This window comes from Centruroides sculpturatus, unplaced genomic scaffold (genome assembly GCF_000671375.1).
Source record: "Centruroides sculpturatus isolate CEXI.00-Female unplaced genomic scaffold, Cexi_2.0 scaffold81, whole genome shotgun sequence".
NCBI classification, from domain to species: domain Eukaryota; kingdom Metazoa; phylum Arthropoda; class Arachnida; order Scorpiones; family Buthidae; genus Centruroides; species Centruroides sculpturatus.
In genome coordinates this window covers 978,518-1,000,637 of record NW_019384371.1, presented here as the reverse complement: position 1 = coordinate 1,000,637, position 22,120 = coordinate 978,518, and the positions used below count along the sequence as shown (strand labels likewise).

At 29.9% G+C, this 22,120-nt stretch overlaps 1 protein-coding gene across 2 annotated transcripts in view; it reads right to left on the bottom strand.

Moving 5' to 3' along the window:
• Positions 1 to 87: 87 nt before the first annotated feature.
• LOC111614894 (neurobeachin-like) overlaps positions 88 to 22,120 on the bottom strand; it is a 278,182-nt gene continuing 256,149 nt past the window's right edge. For both annotated transcript variants that reach the window (XM_023356276.1, XM_023356268.1), the window contains 17 exons: positions 12,852 to 12,969; positions 12,674 to 12,776; positions 12,445 to 12,560; positions 12,253 to 12,365; positions 11,876 to 12,016; positions 11,686 to 11,805; positions 11,458 to 11,610; positions 11,303 to 11,375; positions 10,894 to 11,078; positions 9,830 to 10,007; positions 9,676 to 9,756; positions 9,443 to 9,598; positions 9,178 to 9,351; positions 9,001 to 9,099; positions 8,514 to 8,710; positions 6,015 to 6,166; positions 88 to 1,357 (listed from right to left, as the gene is read on the bottom strand). In XM_023356276.1, coding sequence (XP_023212044.1) covers positions 1,267 to 1,357; positions 6,015 to 6,166; positions 8,514 to 8,710; positions 9,001 to 9,099; positions 9,178 to 9,351; positions 9,443 to 9,598; positions 9,676 to 9,756; positions 9,830 to 10,007; positions 10,894 to 11,078; positions 11,303 to 11,375; positions 11,458 to 11,610; positions 11,686 to 11,805; positions 11,876 to 12,016; positions 12,253 to 12,365; positions 12,445 to 12,560; positions 12,674 to 12,776; positions 12,852 to 12,969 — 2,250 coding nt within the window. In that variant the 3' untranslated portion in view covers positions 88 to 1,266. The remainder of the gene's footprint in view (positions 1,358 to 6,014; positions 6,167 to 8,513; positions 8,711 to 9,000; positions 9,100 to 9,177; positions 9,352 to 9,442; positions 9,599 to 9,675; positions 9,757 to 9,829; positions 10,008 to 10,893; positions 11,079 to 11,302; positions 11,376 to 11,457; positions 11,611 to 11,685; positions 11,806 to 11,875; positions 12,017 to 12,252; positions 12,366 to 12,444; positions 12,561 to 12,673; positions 12,777 to 12,851; positions 12,970 to 22,120) is intronic.

The window sequence follows — 22,120 nt, the reverse complement described above, 5'->3', positions numbered from 1 at the left end:
CTTTGCGACTTAATTGAGAAATGAAAATAATAAATAAAACTTTACAAGCAAATGAATAGTTTATTGTCACTTCAGATTGTTAGATCACAAAATAAAAATAATAATTGGTGAATGCCAAAGCACACTTTCCACATGAGAATGGCACGTAATATCCATAGAGTGTGTGTTTTTGGCAAACGGTGTGAATGGAAAAAAATAAGAGTAAAACAGTTGATATCTATAGATATTTAATACACAAATATCTAAAACTTGGACCTCTACAATTGCAACCAGTGCCCTCTGGTGTGAAAAACGGAGAAAATATACATATATTTCTTTTAACGAATTTTATTCTTGGTTAATTTCCTCTGCGACATAGAACCCAATTCCACCCGAAGAAATAAAAAATAAAGAAATAAAAATTTATCTGTTTAGTACTATCACAAGATAATTTATTTCTGCCGTCAAACTACACCTCGAATCCGGTTCTATTCCATCGAGGTTGGCTTTTTAACCGACAGATGGAGCGATCGAACGAAAAAGACCGGGGGGAATGTCGTCTAAGTGGAATGTTGAATCGTCTAAGTACAGGAATGCGTCCTTATCGATCGAAAGCTCCATCCGGCTCCTCCTAAATACATTACGATTTTACATCTGCCTGACTAGATATAAAAATGAAAGAAAGAACGAAAGGAAATGGTTAAAGATGACTCGGCCGGATGCTAATTAATTTTCTAGACAAACTATGTCCGATTTTGTAACGGTGATAATCTCTAGGCGCTACATCGTTTCTACGACGCCCAAATCTCTGAAGGAGACGAGGCGAACCAATGACAGAGAACGGAACGCCCATCGCACGTCGGCAAATGGCAGGTATTCGACAAAGAAACCTAGTACGGTCCCCCCATTGTTTATCACTAAATTTCATTCATTAGTTTGTTTCCGGAATAATAAAAACGGTTAAACATCGGTGAACGATTCATCACGGAATGGATGGCAAATCTTGCTACGGCGATAACTACGAGACCAACTCGTACGGAATCCCAGATCCACACCGCAACTGGACAGTGTCAGGACGGCCACGAGACACTCTTTGCATAAAGGACTGCTTATGATTGGCAGAGTTTTAGGGAAAGTCGGAACGGGCCGGGGACTATCGGTTTTTATATTTTGCACTACTGATAAGGGGTGAAGAGAGAAAGAGAGAAAGCAATGTTGTACGCCATCTTGTTTACACCGACTGACTTTCCGTAATTCCCACACCACGATCCACGCCTTGGTCGTTTCTTAATAACGCTGCTGGAATTCGTGATGCCAACGGTTAAAATCGATGTAGAATATAGTAACGGATCCATTTGACAAACCGGCCAAAAGAAATCTGCAATTAGAAAAAATACAAAGAATGATTTAGTACAAAAACGCGCTTACGCGACTACGTTGTATTTAATTTTAAATTAATTAATATAAAAATACATTGTTTTATAATTCGTTGTGAATGTATTCGACATTATGTATAGCGATCGTTACGATATTTTAACAGCAGCAAAGAACTCAAACATTTTAACATACTTTAGGTCACTTACGTAAAAAGACTAATTATATCATTTAGAAATATATTTGAAATAATACTGCTTCTGTCTATCAATAACAGGAATTTCGAAAATAGTTTTATATTGTTTTCGCAAACTGTAAATTATTGTGGCTTTGAAAGATTCTTTCAAAGCCACAATAATTTACAGATTGTATCCTAAATTTTTAACTTTTAATTCTCGGCAGATTTGGCATAAGCTAATATTTTCTATATTGATATAATTATCCGACATCCTTTGTAAACATATTTTATTTATGGAAAGCGATTGTAAATAAATCTATATAAACTACTAACAAATATATTTAAATATTTCATATATTAGTATTATTATTTAAATTATTCTTACTTTAAATCTATAGATAGGCCCTAAATAACTTATTTGGGGATCGGAACATTTTACGCATTTAAACAAACTATCCAAATAGGCCTTTACTGAAATATACAAGTAAACCAAAATTTACGCTTCTGGTTAATGTGGATTAACTAGAGGGGCCGGCCTCAATTTTAACCAGTAAGAGCGAACCCGATCGCAATAAGATCAGCAGATCTCGATAAGGAATAAGAAATGAAATTTCAAATCGCACAGATACGAATCTAATTCGACTTTGGCTTCTCCAAAATAAAAAATAATGATAATTTCGGTAAGTATTGAAGTTATTATATATTTAATATCGGTAAGAGAGGATATGCGGGTAAGAGATACATTATTTATTATTCTAATAATAATAAATAGTACGAGTACAGTACATGTAAAATATTTAACATTAAAAATTCAAATTTTATTCGGAAAGAACGCTTAAGTGTTCATCTCTCATTTCAAATGTTTTTAGAAGACAGACGGACTTCAATACTCTCTTATCATTAATTCATATCTGATAAATTATTAAGTGGTAAGAACTGAATCTGTTTTTCTATTTCGCAATTATAATCCATAATAAATACAATTCTGCACATAAACACAAATATGAAATAAAACAGAAAACATATGTCCTATTTATACTTCAATTGTTATCATTAAAATACAAATATAGGCTATAAGAGAACCGCCATAATAACTGCTTTTTGTTTAGAAAATGATCTTATAGACGCCTATAAAAAAGAAATAATAATAATCCCTTACTATAAGTTAATGCAGGTAGACTCAGAATATTATATAATTGAAATTCAATTTTCTATTCTTGCAAACGAAAACAAAATATACAGAATTTAAATATAAGTCAATCATTATAAGTTACAGATTTATGACAATACTATAAACTATATTTAAAACATAAACAAACATGATAACTATTGCAAATTTTAATCCATATGTAACTGTAGCTATAAATATGCATAATATTACTATTTTAATCTTAAGGATTTTCTTATCGTGAATAAATTAGGCACTAGCTTCGTTCTCCGTTACTCACTCGTTTTGTCTAACCGAAATCTAACTCGAAACAGAAAATAGATTCTGTTTAGAATCTATTTCGAATTTTACTAATATTAAGTTTATTTTGTGTTGCAAAATAAGTCCAATCTAATTAACTTTGAAGAACGTCGATATGCTAAATTTCAAGACTTTAAAGCAATCTCCTGTATTCTAAAATCAATAAAAGATGCTAATAACCTTACCTTTTTTTTAAAAAATAAATATTAAGATAAAATTAAGTTGAAATCGTCAGAAGTTTCTCACAAAACTATTCATTCTTAATTATTCATTTACATAAAATCCTTTTGGATTAGAAAGCTTTCATTTGATACATTTCAATTAGCATTTACATTCAAATTAATTGGGTTACATTTCTAAGTAAATAAAATTCCCTTTATTACTAAATTCGAAAATAAATTTATTATTCTATTTCATTACAAATGTTAATTAAACTTGTTCCTTCAAATTCTCACCGTCCTGGATATTAAGAACTATTGTACAAGAATGTAAATCAAGTGACGCATATATACAGTGTTTTATTTGGAAATTTCGTTGAGTTTTAAGCGAAAAAAGCTTAAAATAACTTTTATGATTAAATATTAATATTAAAAAAAAAACTTATACGATGCGATTGAGATTCCACGAGCAAACTGAAACACAATTATCTTATAGAAACACAAACTTTTCCGTGTATTTTTGGCATGTAAATTAAAACGAAAATAATTATGATTAACGCTAAGTAACATTAAACGAAATTTGTAATTAAAATTTACATGTACTCTAAGAAAACAATTTTTCCCATAAAGTTATAATTGAAGTTACAGGTAAAGAAAAGCAAATGCAGGTTACTTGTAAATATAACTGGATTGAAATGTCTTTCGATTTACTTGAGTTAGTCAATTCTGTAGGCAATTTTATTACACGCTACGTGAATACGTAGTGCGTCATTTTAATTTTTGCGCTTGTAACATTTATTTGTAACCAAAATTTGTATTATGCTATTTCCAAACAGCTTAAATCGCAACCGCAAAATATAAAAGTAAGTTAATAAATTACAATAATTAATTAATTTTTAATAAGCGTGTAAAGTATTCATTTTATTTTTAAACAAATTCTTTAAATTACTATTAGTATTTGTTGAAAATACTGAAAATATTCATTTATTTTATCTATTCCTATCGATAAAATAATTATAATAAAGTCAAACATCATTATTCCTTAAGTACTTTAAAATACCAATTACAAATTAAAATCCTATCTCTTAACTAAGATTATTATTACATCATCTCTAGTGTCAATATAATTCTCAAGATACGATTCACTTTACTACCAGATTCGAAAAAGAAAAGAGGAAAAATGATTCTATTTGAAACTTAATCTCCTGCAAAGTAATATACAAAAAGAAACCCTTCAATTTTCGATTTAAATTTAATATCTGGACAACTGACAAATGAACATATGTTTAAAAATAAAAAAGAAAAGTGACAACAAATTGTTATAGATTTGTACACAGACGAATTTATCTTAAGCGTTCTAAGATTTAGTATACTTATGATGAATTAATTATAAATTCGCCAAATGATTCGAAGTCTCAGTAATGATTTTTTTATTAGTAACTATAAAATTTCAGAAAACAAATAGTTTAAATAAATGGCGGACAACCCGCGGAATAAGTCATCAACAAAAAAAATTTAATTTTTATGAAAAATCACGTGTAGTCTGGACTATGCGAAATGTATTCGCTCTCCAACACCAACTACGAAAATGAATTACAGAATTTCTTTTTATATCACATTTAACCGGATATACAAAGCGGTAAATCCAATACAACTCATCTTTTTCTGAACGAGTCCTAACGGCTAACAATTCAGTGAACCTAATTGGATTGTTAGAAAATCTCAATGATATAAAAAGTTTCTTGTCGACTCTAAACAAAATGATAGGGAAATTTCAGAAAATCTGAATCACGATATTTTCGGAATGGACCGTCGGATCCGAAAACAAAGCTTATAAATTTTAACCTTCTGTATATTATATAATATATAAGTTATATATAACAGTGGTTCTTAACCTTTTTATACTCACGGCCCACCAAATATTTCATAATTTTCGATAATTATCATCATTGAACTTTCACTAGTATTTTCTTCACTATACTTTCTTTTTGAAGGTCCTGGTCCGTGATTTCTAATGTTCCTTTCTGTTTTTTTGCTCATTTTTATGGGTTAATTATAAATAATTAAAACTAAACACAATATGAGAAAGAAATGCACTATTATTCGATCCAAAGTCGATGCTAAAACTAAAACACCCAAAAAATGTCGTAAAGATTTTGCATATCTTTTGCAAAAACATTTAAATTTTCAAAGCCTACTACTAAGCTTACTATTTTTCCTAATTATTTTTAAAATTCCAAGCATTAATAGTTTCTTAGAATTACTTTGGAATAAAAGAAGTAAATACTGCGGTGTAATTAGCATATTTGCATTTATTTCTTCTGTACTAACAAAGTTATATGTAGGAAGTAATAAGAATTAAAAAAAAAAAAACTAAATACGAAAACTTCCTTTCTTATTTCACTTTTCAATACGATATTCGGTTATACATCAATTTTCTTTTTATTATATTCTGAAGGAAATTTTGCAAAATTTGGCGGTCCCCCGGCAAACTTCTTATGGACCCACAGGGGGACGCGGCCTCCCTGTTAAGAAACAATGATATATATTGATAATATACAGAAAGGATATAATTTGTAAATAAAAGAATTTGGCTAAAAAATCTTGAATTTAAGCAGATACACTAAGTTATTTATCCCCTAAAGGATTCTGAGTCTGTAAATCTATCAACAGATATTCATTGTTCTATACAGGTTATAGAATATTAATTTGATACATATTCTATAATGATCGATTAGAGAAATTTTACAAGTGATATTTGTTATAAATGACACAACTTTTTACAAAAATTACTTTTGGAACATAGATGTAAAACTATAAACTAAGTAATCTCGACTAAAACTTGAATAATACATACTTTTGATCATGAGAGAGAGCGATAGAACGAACGCTACTATCGCAGGCTGGAAAAGCATACAGTAATGCCAGATTAAATGTTCTCCACACCTCCACGATTCCTTTATCGCCACCGGTAATCATGTATTCTCCATCACGACTCAACGACAGACACTACAACCAAAAGAAATTTAATATCAATGACTTATAAACAAGTTCATTTCAAATATTTATTATAGTCTTTATCAGATAAATTTTTTTTATAATAGTTGAGTATTTAAAATATAAAATATTTAATTTACAGCCGTTTAGAATATTTTATGATTAAAATAATTAGTTTTTCTTTTGCTATTTTAAGAACAGCTTTTAAGGCTTTCTATTCCAAATTAGTAACTTGATAAGAAAGCACATCATTCGTTTGGAAGAAGAGCATCAAATCTAAAAAGTTCACCATTTTTTTTTCATAAAACAGTTCTAAAATAGCTGTATTTCTATGGGAAAAACTGTCACAAATCGAACTCGCTTGGTTGCCGACAAATAGGACAACTTGTGACATTTTTTCCCATTGAAATACAGCTACTCTAAACGGCTTTATGAAAAAATAATAATAAAAAAATGGCAATTTTTGAGTTGTGACGTTCTTTCAAACGAACGACATATTTCTACTTTTAATCAATTCAGAAATGTTCGTATGCGAAACGAATTTATTTCAATTATAATATACTTTGGTGTTTAAAACTAATAAAATTTATACTTGAATTGTCATTAGCATACTATTTTATATTAAAATTCTTGTGTTACAAAATTCTAAGTGCCGTGCAGCTAAAACTGTACATAATTAACTGAAACACCATTTAATAAATTTAATGTGCAGCTTTTTAGTAACATTAAAAGCGATAATATGTCGTTCATTTACAAATTTTAAACTTTAAATTTACTGGATAAAGAACTCGAATTAAAATATTTCAAAAATAATATTAACAGAATTATAAAGTAATTATATACGACAGAAGAAAAATCAGAAAAATGCATAGAAGTTAAATCACATAATTAATTAATTCTAAAGCGAATGTTTAAAGTTTATTGGAATAAAATGAGTTTTAAAAATATGAAAATGTTTACGTAAATATGAGCTGCTGACTTGTTACAAATAGAGATTTAACTGTATGAAAGGTTCCAGGTAGTCTTTTTTATCTTATATACTTTTAAATCAAGCTTTGAATTGTTGAGCTATTTTTTACAGCTTTAACAGTTCAAAGTTCGATTTAGAAATGTACACTTAGCTAGATATGTACAAGTTGCTAAAATATAATCATTTATTACTTTGGATATAAAAATTTCATTGACTATCCTTTTCAAAGTACTCTCCGACCGAGGTTTTACAATGCTCCATTCGTGATTTCCACGAAATAAAACAATGACGGAAGGCTTTGGAAGTTATTACCTTTAATTGCTGTCTCGTATACTTCTTAATACCGACTACGCTTTCCTTTGAAGTGTGTTTTAATTTTAATTTTGAAAAAAATAAGACAAAATAAAACAGTTACGTGGTACGAGATCCAGCAAATAAGGCGCGCATTTTAATGTTATAATTTTGCTTTCCGTTAAGAATTCTCTCATTACTAAGGAGGAATGACACGGTGAGGAATGACCAGACGAATGTTTTCTGTGATGCAGAAAACATTCGTCTGGTCACAGTCTCAACCGTGTCTTTCGAATTTTATCACAAGTCTTCATCCAAATTTTGGCATACAATCAACTCGCGTTTTTAACATTCTCCTCTGTCGCTAGATTCGATGATCTTTCTTGTCACTGTGGACATATCTTCCCTCTCTGAACCGTTTGTGCCATTCTTATATTCGCGATTCATCACGGTACGAATCGTGTACAATGTCGTCATCGGTAAGAGTGGTAATGTATACCAGTCTTCGCGAAAAATTTAATTGTTCTAAATTTCGATTACTCATGTTTTTGCCGAAGAGTCACAACAGTGATTTGCACAGACGCACAACTCCTAAAGGGATCTGTAGAAAAAAAAATTACAACACGATATAGGCCCTAAACGTTGATCAAATATGCAGAGCCATCGAGAGCTTATATGAGGCTCTGGGGTAGAACGGGTCTCTTTAGACATTTGTTTTTTTTTTTTTTTTTGGAACACATAAAATATGTAAATGTTTCTTTATCCATAAAAAACAGTCCTGAAGAGTTTGTTTTCTGTTAGTAACCTATAGTAGTTCCTATCTCTATAAAATTAATATTATTTTTACTAAGTTTCCTCAGAGGCCGTCGAAAGGGAGGAGGCTGGGGAAAAATCCCTAGCCCCCTCCCTTCGACGGCCTGGTTACACGTTCAGTAGTAAGAGAACGGTAACTAAATATTCTCTTTTTTTATTAGCCACAAACTTTGTAGTCGGGTCTGTAAATTCTACTTGTATGAAGAAAGTATACAGAAATGTAATATTTAAATCGCTAGTTAAAGCAAAATTGTTACTTAAAATAAATAGGCAATTTCGTTATACTTGGATATTGTGATGATGAGCTTCGTGTCGGAGACGTTTTCCATTGATAGTGAAACAGCAGACGTTGCTTTGATTATAGACGACGACAATCACTCCTTCGCGTGAAAGTGCACATAAATCCGGCGAACGGAATGTTTCGGGAGCTTCCAAAGAGCGAAGTAAATCACCACTTGTCGTGTGTACAAGGACAGGACCACCTAAAACACAAGTCTTATCAAAAACTCAGAAACTGTTTCATCTTACATTTCATTTTATTACAGACATAAAGATACTTCGAAAATTCAAATAGAATAATCAAGGCTATTTTGTAACCTGCATAAAACTAACGTTTCATTTTAAATCGTACTTTAAATATAGTTATAGTCCATTTCACTAAAATTTCGATAATATACTGTACACTGATATTTTTGTTTCAAATGCCTAAGTCAATCACGCGGAATAACGTAGGCTAACGTTACATCTCGATGTTTATTTTTCGCTCACTTACCTTTAGAACCACTGACTACTAATCCGAGTTCGGCAGAGACAACGATACACGTAACTTCACTCTCGTGACCAGTTAAAGTAGCGCGAGGCGTAGGAACATCTGGAGGAAAAAAAATCATTTGTAAAATATTTGTTGTGTGTATTCTTTTTTAATTAGGGATTAATACCACTAACGCACCGGGATTACTGTTATCTCCAGCTATACATTGGATTCTGGCATTCCAGTGCCAAAGGAGGACAGTGCAATCTTCCGATCCCGAAGCAATATAACAATCGGATGTAATATTGCATTCGGATCGAGCTAAACACGTCACCACTCCGAAATGTCCGTAGACAATCTGAACAATTTTTGCTGCAAAATAAATAACGCTTAATGTAGGAAACGTTTTAAGTTTCATAATAATTATCTTAGCGGTATAATTTATAAGTATTGTTTCCTTTACCCGATTCGGTAGCGAAAACCCTAAAACTGTTGTCCCAGAAACCACAGGCGACCAAAAAACGACTGTCAACAGTAGTGACGAAGCAACACGATCGCATACGCACTCGTTGACTAAAATTGTCTCCCAAATGACGCTTGTGAGGGGCGACATTCATCACTAAAAAATAAAAATCATTTTGATATTTTGAATCGACGAACGCATTATACTTTTCCTTATTAAAAAAAATGATTTACTTAGTAAAGGATCCATTGCTAAAGGCAATTGATTCGGAACTGGTGGCGAACTGTCCGAATACTGAGGTTGATGCAAAGGTCCTGTAAATAAAATTTACATAACTTAATGTTCGTAGTATAAACTTGGAAACTGAAAGACAAAAGAATTACTTACCGGCGTAACACGGATTCCATCTATTAACTGCAAAATTTTGATTACACGAAACTGTAACCACGGAGGGCATCGGAAGTTGGGGATAAGTATTCGCAGAAATGTGACAAATTGGTGAATTGGACAAGAATTTCATGATCATGCACACTTCTTCCGTAATCGGGGAAAACATCATTGGACTCTATAAAATTAAAACTCAAATTTTTTAATCGAATCGCTTAAGATGTCTACTTGTTAAATTGTTGACGAATCAAATAAAATGTACGCATGGACCTGTATAATTTTCACTTTTAGCAAAGACAGCTTCAGTAAAGTAAGATACCATAGCTTTATATTCATCTGTTTTATTTTGGCCTAGAGTGAATTCTAAACCTTTATGCTAGAGAAACGAATAAGCGTTATCTTGTATTTGGGAAATAATTCTCCATCTCTTCAATCCGACTTATTATAAAGACGTTTATAATCGCATAATTGGATGAAATTATACGGATAATAAAGATCTCGATAATTCAGTGTCTTCCAACGGTGTATCGTGAAGCTGTTTTAAGTGCGTTACGAGATAAATTTAAAAAATTAAACGATAAATTCGAAAATTTGTAAATAACAAAATGTACTTATATTGCGTTATCAACTACAGTATATTTCGGAAGTCTGTACCGGCAACTATCGTAAAACTTCGAGATCTATCTGTATTATTTAATAATAAAGTGTGATGCCATCCCAAAGATGTTGGAAACAATTGATTTAATTTCTTACTAAATACTGCCTTATTCTTTATCTATAATAGTTTTATAAAATTTAATTTCTTATGGCTATAATAAGATCGCACAGATATACAGTAAGGCACCGGGTAAAAGATTTTTCGGCGACGTTTATCAGATAATGTATTGGATTTAAAAACACCTAAAAAAGCATCTTATAAAATCATGAAAAATTTATTTAAGTTCAATTCGATTTACTGACGATGTTTGTTAAATGAAACATTAGTAATTGATGATATTTTACAGAATGGATTACGCCCATATAACATTAAATTATTGTAATAAAAGATTAAATATTACACTTACGATGTGCATCGCTGAACTCCTAGGAGGGTGAGGTTCCATAAGAAGTTGGGACGGTGTTTGTCCGAAATTTCGAATTTGATTTTCAATGGCTTCTTTCATCACTTGATCTTTCATATTTTCCAGATCAACATTTCCCTCATAAGTTAAGTAATAAAAAACATTTGTTGCTCGAACAGCTTCGGGACCTAAAAAGAGCAAGAATTAAGTTGGTTTTATTCAAAACGACAGAAGAATGACAAGGAGAAATATTTTCTGTAATTTTAACTGGGTGGTCTAGTCTAACATATCTTTGGCTAATTAACGCAGCCAAGTGACAATCTTTCAAATAAAAATGTGACACGCATATGGAACCGATTTTTCCATCTTGTCATTACAGAAATACTTCTGAAGAAGAAATAAAATACTTTACCTCTTTGCTTATATCCAAAAATAAGATCGATCCATTGATGAAGCTGGCAAGAAACGAATTCGGATTCAAGTGCCTAATTTATAATAATTCCATTTATTAATTTCACGTAATTCCATCTATACAGTCCATACAAAATATTAGCATAAAATACTTGCCATTCTATTAATACGGACGAATTCTTCTGGAGAAGAAGCCCATGGAGGAAGTTCTACATCTCCGACTTTAGAACCATCTTCCTGAAATCCTAGCTGATATCCATTTTTATTCACAAAAATTTCCGGCAAATAATAAAATTCCGGAACCAATTCCTAAAGTTGTATATAGATTTAATGAAAAATGCTTTTCTCGATTTCATATTTCTTGAGAAAATCATAAAATCATACCTTAACATCTGAAGTATCTCTTTGACAATTTTTCCAAGATTGAGCGAGTGAGAAGAACATTCTGTTTGCGTGATCAAACTTTCCTCCTTGGAGAGACAAAAACATGGTAGTCAAAGGCTCCTAAAAATTAATACATATTTAAGTAATCGATAAATTACGTTGAAATTAAAAAAATAAATACATGACTCACCACTCGAACCAACCAATTAAGTGTAAAGGCAGAAGTAGAGTAATGGGTACCATAATGGAACGGTGGTATGGTGTCGTGCTCCCAAGTTTCATAGCGTTCTTCAAAAAAAGCTTTTCGACTCGGATTGAGAGCTCCGATTGGCTTCAAAGAAGTAATTTAGAAAGTACAGATGAAAATTTATATACCATTTTAAGCATTAAAGTGCATCTTAACTTTTTACGATGAACAATATTTAAATTTACAATGGAATAAAAAAAAAACAAGATTATAAAACGATTAAATAAATAAAATTATTATTGTTAGCGGAACACTTAATTAAAAATTATAATGTTAAAAGTTTTTAACTAAAGTTCAATTTAATGTAACATAACGATTACCTTGGACAGGTCTCTGTAATTACTTGGCAAGCTGAGATCTAATTCGGGAGATTCGTAATTTGTAAGAATCCAGGGAAATACTGGATATTGATTGAGATCGTTATATGTGCGACCTAAAATTTAAATGAATACTCAATTTTTATTTTGATTTTCAACAAAATTAACAGTTTAAAACAAAATATTCGAACTAACCTGCAATAGTGTTCAGAAACATGAGATATTCGAAATTACTTATTTCTCTTCTTTGCCATTTTTGGGTCATATTCGACTGCTGAAATATCTGTCGAGGCGACATCAACGAAGCTCGTCTAAAGTAAATTAAAATACAGATAGTAATTGACAATAAATATAATATATACGGTATATAACCGACCTTACTGTTTTATCAGTTATATCATTATAAAAATATATCTGTTTTTACCTGGTTTGAGGAATACCGTACTTGATTCCGACACCTACACAGGGTAAAGCTTTTACCACTTTTTTCACTATGTGATGATCTTGGAAAGCAAACATAATGGAAGCTGAAAGAATAGATATACATCAGCAAATTTTTTATTTATTTTTATCAAACATATCGCCAATAAACAAAAACTTACTACGTGAAGCCAAAAATATCTCCAAGGCAACATTCTGTAGAAGATACCGGCGAGAAAATATAGCTCGAATTTCGGAAAAGTGCCATTTTCCGTGAATGTGATCACAATATTTTAAGACCTAAAAAACAAACATTCATTCCTTAATTTATGTAACATAAGCATATATTTTAAAGGCATCAAGATAATTTTTAAAATAGGATACTAATAATATTCGTTCGTTTGTCTTTCGTTAGCCTATAGTGAGAGAAGCATCTATTCTTGTCTGCCGGATGGCAACGGGCCATGCCATCAGAACTGCCACTCCTAGCAGTAATCGAATCTGTGTCTATTAGAATGCTACGTATTCGATTTTCGCTTTGAGTGAAGCTCTTTGATTCTACTTGACAGCAACGAATAGTAGCAACAAATAGCAACGAACGGTCTAGGTTTTACTAAGACTTTAAACAGCTTGCAAATTATTTAGTTATATTTTACTTAAACTTATCTAGTTATACACAGTGTGAATTTTTAAGCCGATTTCGACATTTAGAATAAACAATTTAAGAATTTTCATTAGGTTCCTTACTTGTTTCGCGTTGGACCAAAATGTAAAGAATGAGATAAAATAAAATTCAACACTCGAATATGAAATTACATTTGACGTATTAGCTTAATATTATCACTACAAGTTAAAATGAGTGTTTTTACAAAAAAGCTGTCCGAAATATTCAATTCTTGGTTAAAATAAACATGGTAAAAAGAAAGAAAGACAGACTAATTGAAGAGGAAACAGTTGCTTCGTCCGGCAGAGATCACAAGAAGGCGCCACTAGGACGACGGAATCTTGCCATCTGGCGGCGATGAAGCGAAGCGTCATCCATTTACCTGGCAGGTACGTGGGAGATGCGAGTCTGACTATGACAGCAAGATGCAACTGCGTGAGTCATCCCGGCATCATCCACTATAAAAAATGTCTCGCCGAAGAAAGACAAGCCGTCTTTGTATGCCCAGAGGAGGACCGGATTACCAAACTTCCATGCGACAATAAAGTTACAAAATAATTTACAGGTGATAACACTAAGCAGACGAGGATGCACGGGATGTAGATATTAATTACCAAAGAGGCGCCGTTCCATTAGGAGTACAAAAATCACGTTTCGCCTTCCTTCCTTCGACCAGATTACAACTCTTCGATCCTGTTTACACGGTCCTAACTCGATTTCGACGGCATCTAAATCGAATTAGTTGCTGCTCTATAATAGAACGCAGCGATGTCCCATTCGTCTGCTCTGACAGTAATGGGCAGATTTTCTCCCCTCCCTGTGACTCATCCCCTCTCTCCACGTAGGTTCTACTGAATCCTTTTGCGAAAATTATAGCCGCTGTTGGGATACTGATCAATTTCCAGGCACAGCAATCCATAATAAATCTAAGTTGCTAGCATTTTTAAGTTTAATATGAAGTGTCGGTTCAAACGTGATTTCATAAGAGAAATTAGAATCGATTGCTAAATAGAAATTCCTCTTGATAACTGAATAAGAACTCTGAAACTGTCTTCTAGTTATGCCGAATTTTAACGTCTTCGCCATTCACTCATTAAATATTTGTTACAAACTCTTGTTAAAAAAATGAAGAGAAAATGTATTTATTTATCCAAAATTACTTATTTTGTTTATTTTCGCAGCTTTAGAAACTATAAATTAGTTATTTCATAAATTGTTTTAGTATGTTAACTCTTCTCTTAAAGCAAACATGGCGTAGGTTATATCAAAGTAAACGATAGATTTAAAATTTATCCTTTTTGGGGGGAATTTAAATGAAAACTATTGAAGAATCATAGTCGGATCTCAAGTTTTCCAGGAGTTCTAATCAAGACAAAATACTCTAATGTCAAGAACAAATCTAATAACACAAATGAATTTTGGTAGTGACATCAATCATCCTAGTTATACAATATATATACTGTAAAATATTGCAAAAATATTTGAATTTTTATTAAAATTCTTGACCTAATCCGTAAGAAATCGTTACTTGGCACAGATCTAAAATAAAACTTAAAATATTTTTAAAAATTTGACTTTTTTTAATTTCTAAGAGATTAGATTAAGTTATATAATTCTGTATGGATAAAGCAGACCCATTATTTTATCTTACGATTGATGACTTAACGTTTCATTTAATTTATTGTGATTAAATGCTTAATATTACATCTTGCTTATTTTAAATTACAGGGAGAGAGTCAACGATTTCTTTTAATAAATTAATTTGAATAAAAATTGGAGTAGTCATTTTCCAATTTACAAGAATACGAATTGTTATCGTCTATAGGAGAAAGATTCAACTTACTTCACAATCAGAAAAAAAATGCTGTTTTGTTTTACTGATCTTAGTAAATTATTAAATATTGTTAATAATTTATTATTACTATTAATATAATACGTTCCAAATTATTCGAAAGATATCCAAGTTTAATTGATTCTGATAAAATCTGTAGAAATTAGAAAAAAAAATATACATTTTACTAGTCCTGTAATAAATCTATAGTTATTCATTAAATATAATAAATAAATATATAAATACATTTTAATCAAAAGTAGAAACGCAGATATTTGAGAAAGTTGAACTAAACTTATCTAATTTTCGTGATAATCTGGAAAATTAACATGAAACAATTTTACTTCAACACGATAAAATAAAACATTAGGCATATATTTCGATAATTTAATTTTAAATGCATGTTAAAATTCATTTGAAACTGTATTTGTGCCAATATAAAGAATAAAACTTATGAAAAACTTCATTTAGTTAAGAAACAATCATTGAATTAGCTGTACTTAATTGAAATTTACTGTATACATTATCAGCCTGGGAAAATTAATGAGTGTTCATTTGTGATTAATATACATTAATCAATTTCCAAACAGTTGTTTCATAACTATTGTAAAATTATTAATTTGAAGAAACTATTTTCATTTGAAATATTTAATAAAGACGCGTTTCACGTATGCGGAAGTTTAGAAATTTAATCTCAAAACAAATCTTGCTTATTAAAATAGCAGCACTTCCTTGTTTAAATTATATTTTATGAAAGAAGAAACTAACTTTTAATACTATTACAGTTTAATGAAATAATCTGCATTTATTGAATCGTTTATTATGTAATTACACAATATATATACAGAGTTTTAAAATAAGTTTGTGCGAGAAGATATTTTAATATCTTCGACAATTCGTTGTTTATCCTCTAAAACAACTTACAAGATTTCTATAAATTATAACTGTTAACAATTACATCTTTTAATAAAGTCAAACTGCTGAATAAGGACCACCGGCGGCAAAATAAAAAAATGGCCGATGTTTGGAGGTTATTTTGTATGCATTTCCAAAAGAAAACTTCTCGAATTGTCACCGTTTAGAAATGGCCGTTATCGGAAGTTCGTAATTCAAAACATTTTTTTTTTTTTTTCTTTTTTTAAACTATTCAGACTGAGAAGTTGTAACATAATGTAGAGAACGTTCCGATTAAAGTTCGCACTTCAAAAATAAAACTGGAAATTTCTGAATGATATATTCTAGAAACTCGATTCAAGCTTAATCTACACGGCTTCCTAAATAATTTATCAAATTTGACCAGAAACGATATGATTCAATCTGAGCGTTAGAATTAGATTTATTTTTTATGATTTATTCTGAATATTAAAATTAATTTTGTAAAATTCTGTTATATAGCTTCTAAAAAACACTATTTGCTACAGCTATTTTTTGAATTAAGATAAGTTTATACACATGAATATTTTTCTTTGTATAATGTAACAACAATAAAGAACATAGCTTTTGTTGTTTCCGTCTCGGCAATAGATTTATATTAAAAATTTAGTTAGATTTACTCAATTTTATCCAAAAATTGCCCACTGCTTACTGAATATATTTTGAATATTCCATAATAAATTGGTTTTTAAATGGTTATTAAATTACATTTAGTTTCTATTATGTAATCGACGAAACTGCAATACTTCTCTTTTGTAAAATTTCTGCTTTTCTTTAAATAACCAGACGTATTAAAACCTCCCGTAATAAACTTCCTAAAAACGTTTTAATTCTGTTTGTTACTAAACTAAAACCCGAATGCTTAAATCAAATGACTGCAATAAGAAGAAACTTCAAATGAAACATTTGTCAAACTATCTTATAAAAATGATAATGAAGTCATTGTATAATTATTAATATAGTGAAAATTATCCATTAATTGTAAAAATTCAACCTTTTAATGATTTTCTAAGTGGTATTATTGTATTTTAAATTTCCATTACATTCAATGAGCACGAATGGATGAAAAAGATCAGTAAAGCATTGAGAAGCTTTTTGATAAGTCAGAGAAAATAAGAAAATCATGTAAAATATATACCGTTAAAATAAAAGTATGATGTACAGGGGCAAGATACTACTAATTAGAGGTGAAGAGGCTATATTTTAAATTAAATAAATTAAAAATATGATTAAAAATTGCAGCCCGGCATTGTGATGATGTCACAATAATTATATAATTGCTCGTTTAATATAATTTATTTCAATTTATCAGATCTTTAGGTTAGGTTGTGTATATTTTATATAATTTTCGTAGTTTATTACGTCTATTTGATCTTTTATAGAGAAACTATATTTTTATTTAGATTTTAAAAACGAATAAAAAGTTTATTTTGTTAAAAATATTCAAACCAAATTTCATAAACTTAGACACGTTTAAATATAATTTTCACATTAAAAAGGAGAAAAAAAAAAAACAGAAAAACGGGTTAAAAGTCAGATCTAATACTTAATTAGTTTTTAACTAAATTTATAGCAATCCCAAAAGATAGATTTTCAGTGTTGTTCAATCACCTATATTGGCTAAAATGACGTTAATAGAGATTCAACAATATATACTCGTATTGCTCTGTCTAAATTCTAATCGCAATTATTGTTAATTAAAACACAACTAAATCTTATTTAACTTTTACTTATATATATCATTATTACGGTAAGAATGAATAATTACTCCCTTTTATAGAATATATTTACTATCGAATACATACACTTCAAACATAAATTTTAAGTTTTGTTAATTGCAACAATAAATTCAAAGCATATAATTTTATAAAATTCTATACAATTTAATTAAAAAAATAATTTCTATTATAAATTCTTAATTGAATTATTCGTTGAATAGATTTAATTCAGGCTGATTAGAAAATCAGCCTGAATTAAATCTATTCAACAAACCTATTCTAAACCTGGCTTACTTAAATTATTAAATAATAAGCTTATTTCTAAGAGTTCTATTTAAACTCTTAGAAATAAGCTTATTATTTAATAGTTTTATGATATTATATGAATATTATTTAAAAATTTTATGAACAAGACGTTTAAAGAATAACGTTTGTTAACATGAATTTCATTTTCACTGAAAAATATTCATGTTTTGTAATAAAACATGAATATTTTTCTAAAACATGAATATATTCTAAAGGTGATCGCTATGAAATTTTAAATATAAATGACTCAATATTTCAATGTCTTAACTCTTACACGCTTGATATAAGCCTTTCAAGTTTCTAATGAATAGAAGAATCTATTTTCTTTGACCCATTTTCAAACCAAAAACATCAGAAACATTTCTATGAAATATGACAGAAAATAACGAAACAATTCTCATTACAGAACTGTAATCATTAACCTCTTATCCCATTTTGTTTTCGGCTTTTATATTTCCGTACAGGCCTAAATAATGTTAATGCATGACTCAACTACATACTGTACTTCCGATTTAAAAATGAGGCTCTTATCCCAATTATGTACAGATGACTTCGGGAGGCTAAGGGTGCAAATGGAAAAATCGGAAAATTAAAATAGTCGTAATATTTTTTAGTTTAAAAAGTTTCCCTTAATTGTATTTACAACTGAATTCTCATTCAAAAATACCGTGTATCAATTAAATTACTTATACAGTATTTTATATTTAGCGATTTTTTAAAAGCTTGCTTCTTTTTGGTTCAGAAAAACCCAACCTAAAGCTTCAAACGGCTGTAAAATAAAAGATACGTTCCTATCTTTGACATAATCAGTTCGGAGATCAATAATCAATTACTTTTTTATCTTATTTCTAACAATACGAAACAATATAAAACTAAAAAAAAATTTGCAAATTATATACGCTCGATAATAAATCTATAATTAACAATAGACGAATAAAACTCAGTAATAAATATAACTAAAGTAAACTAATATAAATTAATTACAAAACAGAAAATATATAACTTTACTTTTGGATATTCTGAAAAGTATAAAATTGAGTAAATAAGAGAGTAATAAAATAATTTTTAAGGTTTTAATTAGTTGAATTTCTACTACATTTTTAATTTAAATCGAAAATTACATCTTATCAAATTATATTCTGAATTAAACGTGTTAAAATAATGGATCGACTAAATATGCCTTTCCGGTCTCTAAATGACGAGAATTTTATTTAAAATTTATTGTTTAGCTTCCTGTAATGAGTAAGTTAATATCTTTGATCTACTTAAAAGTTATTTAGTCTTAAATTTCATAATAGAAAAAAAAAATAGATCAAATAATTTTCTGTTAAGAACAGCTGGTTTAGTATTTGAAAAGAAAAAGTTAAAATGCCCGTGAAAGCTACAATAAAAATTTTGCAATATCTAATACATAATTAAACAAATATTTGAATAATATAAAAAAGAAACAAAATGCTGAATATTCATTACTGCCCACAATCTGTATTGCCTCAGATTTATAGTTTAACTTACAATTTACAATTTTAATTCGTGTAAAAGAATTTGACAATGGGCAATTTAATGAATCGGACAAATTATACAGATTCATCGATAACTCGCACGTCTAAATAAATAGTTTATTGTATTTATATAATTTATTCGTATTATAATATGTAGGCATACATGCTCTTAACCTTTAGCAAAGTTTAATCAAAAAGAAATTACACGCTATACTTATTTTCGCATCGAATGAGCGAATCTAGATAAAAGTTAAACTTATAGAAAATAGTTTTCAGCAGAAAAACTTATTCGGAGAATTTTCAATAGAATAAATTACTGGCCGTAGATTCGACGGGAAGAAAACTTCTTAATCTGACAGGCTAAGCCGATTGCAATGATCGCTGTAAAACGGACATCATCAATCCGCTTAAGAGTTGCGTCTTAAGCTGACGTATCTCTCTGTATACAGAAAATCATTTGTTGAAATTGTTAAGCTGCAACCGGAGGATCATTATTCAGACGTCGTCCATTGAATTTTGTTACTCATTCCGAAGTTGCACCACCAAGAGGATTATATTGAACGGTAACATCATTTAATGAGGTGAAGCTGGCTGGTGAAGAGGCAGAACTGTCGGAAACGACACAGTCGCACTTAGTATTAGTTAAGCGTATTAGGCCAACCTGTTCTTTCGGATTCCGTTGAATTGATCGCCATTAGAAAATCACTGTCCCGACATAATGAGAAGCCTAGCCTATTTACGCCGATGCCTTCATAATGCTAATGGGAGACATCTGACTGTTGGTTGCGAAGAAGGGAGAAAAAAATCCTTTCTGATGAATGCTTATCTGGCAAATGATGCTCTTTTCCTGTTTTTATCGATCGTTAAATCCACACGCATCACAGCCACGCGATTTTTATGCTTTTATAATCACAAAATATATTCTAACAAAATGCGTCAAAATAAACGGTTTCTCGTTTGAAATTTCTTACAAAATCGGATGCTTTATGTATGTTTGATTTTAAATATCCTATTTAATTCTTATTGTTTATCATTACTAAATGAACGTTAAAAGAAGCTCAATTTTATTCACATAAAATAGTAATTAAAATAGCGTTAAATGAAACAAATATTTGCAATTAGTTATAGAAGAATAGAAATCATTCGATAACATTCTTTACAAAAAAAGGAATTCTAATCATGAGAAAATATACTAACAACAATACAAGAAGAATTTAGGCTATTTAAAATGAAACTGCATCAAAGATTTCTATTCTGATCGGAGTGAAGCTGTATCTAACTCCGCCTTCCATAAACATTATTTACAATCGGATCGTGATACGTAAAATGATAGGTCGGTCTGTAAGCATCAGAAAAGATATATTCAACAGTGACCACAAACATCTTACAAACTGTATTCATGATTCGCCAATTGAAAAGGAGCTCTTGACAACAAGTTCAATGAAAAATCCTAACAAAGAAGGAAAGAAAAAACTATTTTAGAAAAGAAGATAAGAATTGCTCCAATCAGAAGAAGGAGAATACAGACAACTTCCCCGAAGAAATAGAGGGATTACCCAACACAATAGTCGTACTAAGACAGACCGAAAGGCTAATGATGCATAGAGAAACTTCCAATAGAGAATCCCCCATTAAACCGTTCCACCTTAGTGGATATGTCTAGAACCTCTATTCGTGTTCATTCCAGCAGAAGTAAGAGTTTTGTGAGAACTCCAAACTCGGTCATCGGACACTGCTTGTTTCTTCATCTCCATTTACAGAAGAGCCGCTTATGCCTTACAGGCTACATAAAAACCTTTTCGACAAACATTTTGAAATTCTGAACCCTATAACATGTTTTGTAATAATATACTAAGATATAAAATTTTTGTACTTGATTACATAGAATCACCAGCAGTTCTTTGTTAACAATAATAAACTGTATCAGGTAAAGGTGACAATAGAAATGTATTTATTGCTTTAAAAAATCCACACAAATTTAGTTATTTTTAAATCAAGGTTATTTTTATATTTGTTGTTTAGATAAACATATATATATATATAATGAAAATATTAGATGCATATTAATAGGCTAGGGAAATAAATTCTAATTATTTAAGTTTTAGAGATGTGAAGTTTGTAGCAGTTAAGATGAGATGTTATTGATAAATCTTAAGCAACTTTATTCAAGTTCCTTGTGGGGATTAATATTTATTATTCTGAAATTCAGATTAATTCGATTTACAATTCGTGTTAGAATAGTAAATTTCTAACCAATATCACTTGGTTAAAGAGTCTATTTAATAGACTACAATTTTTAATTTTTATCAATACTGTATACTGCAATGTAGCACAAACTTTAATCTCTATCATATTTAGGCCTATTTGTGGCTATCAAACCCAGAACTTTCTGATAATTTCTGAAACAGAGATCTATCTGTATGAAACAAACAATTCTAATTTAGACATTTATTATTCCAATATAAATATGGATTCATATATAAATCTACGTATATATATA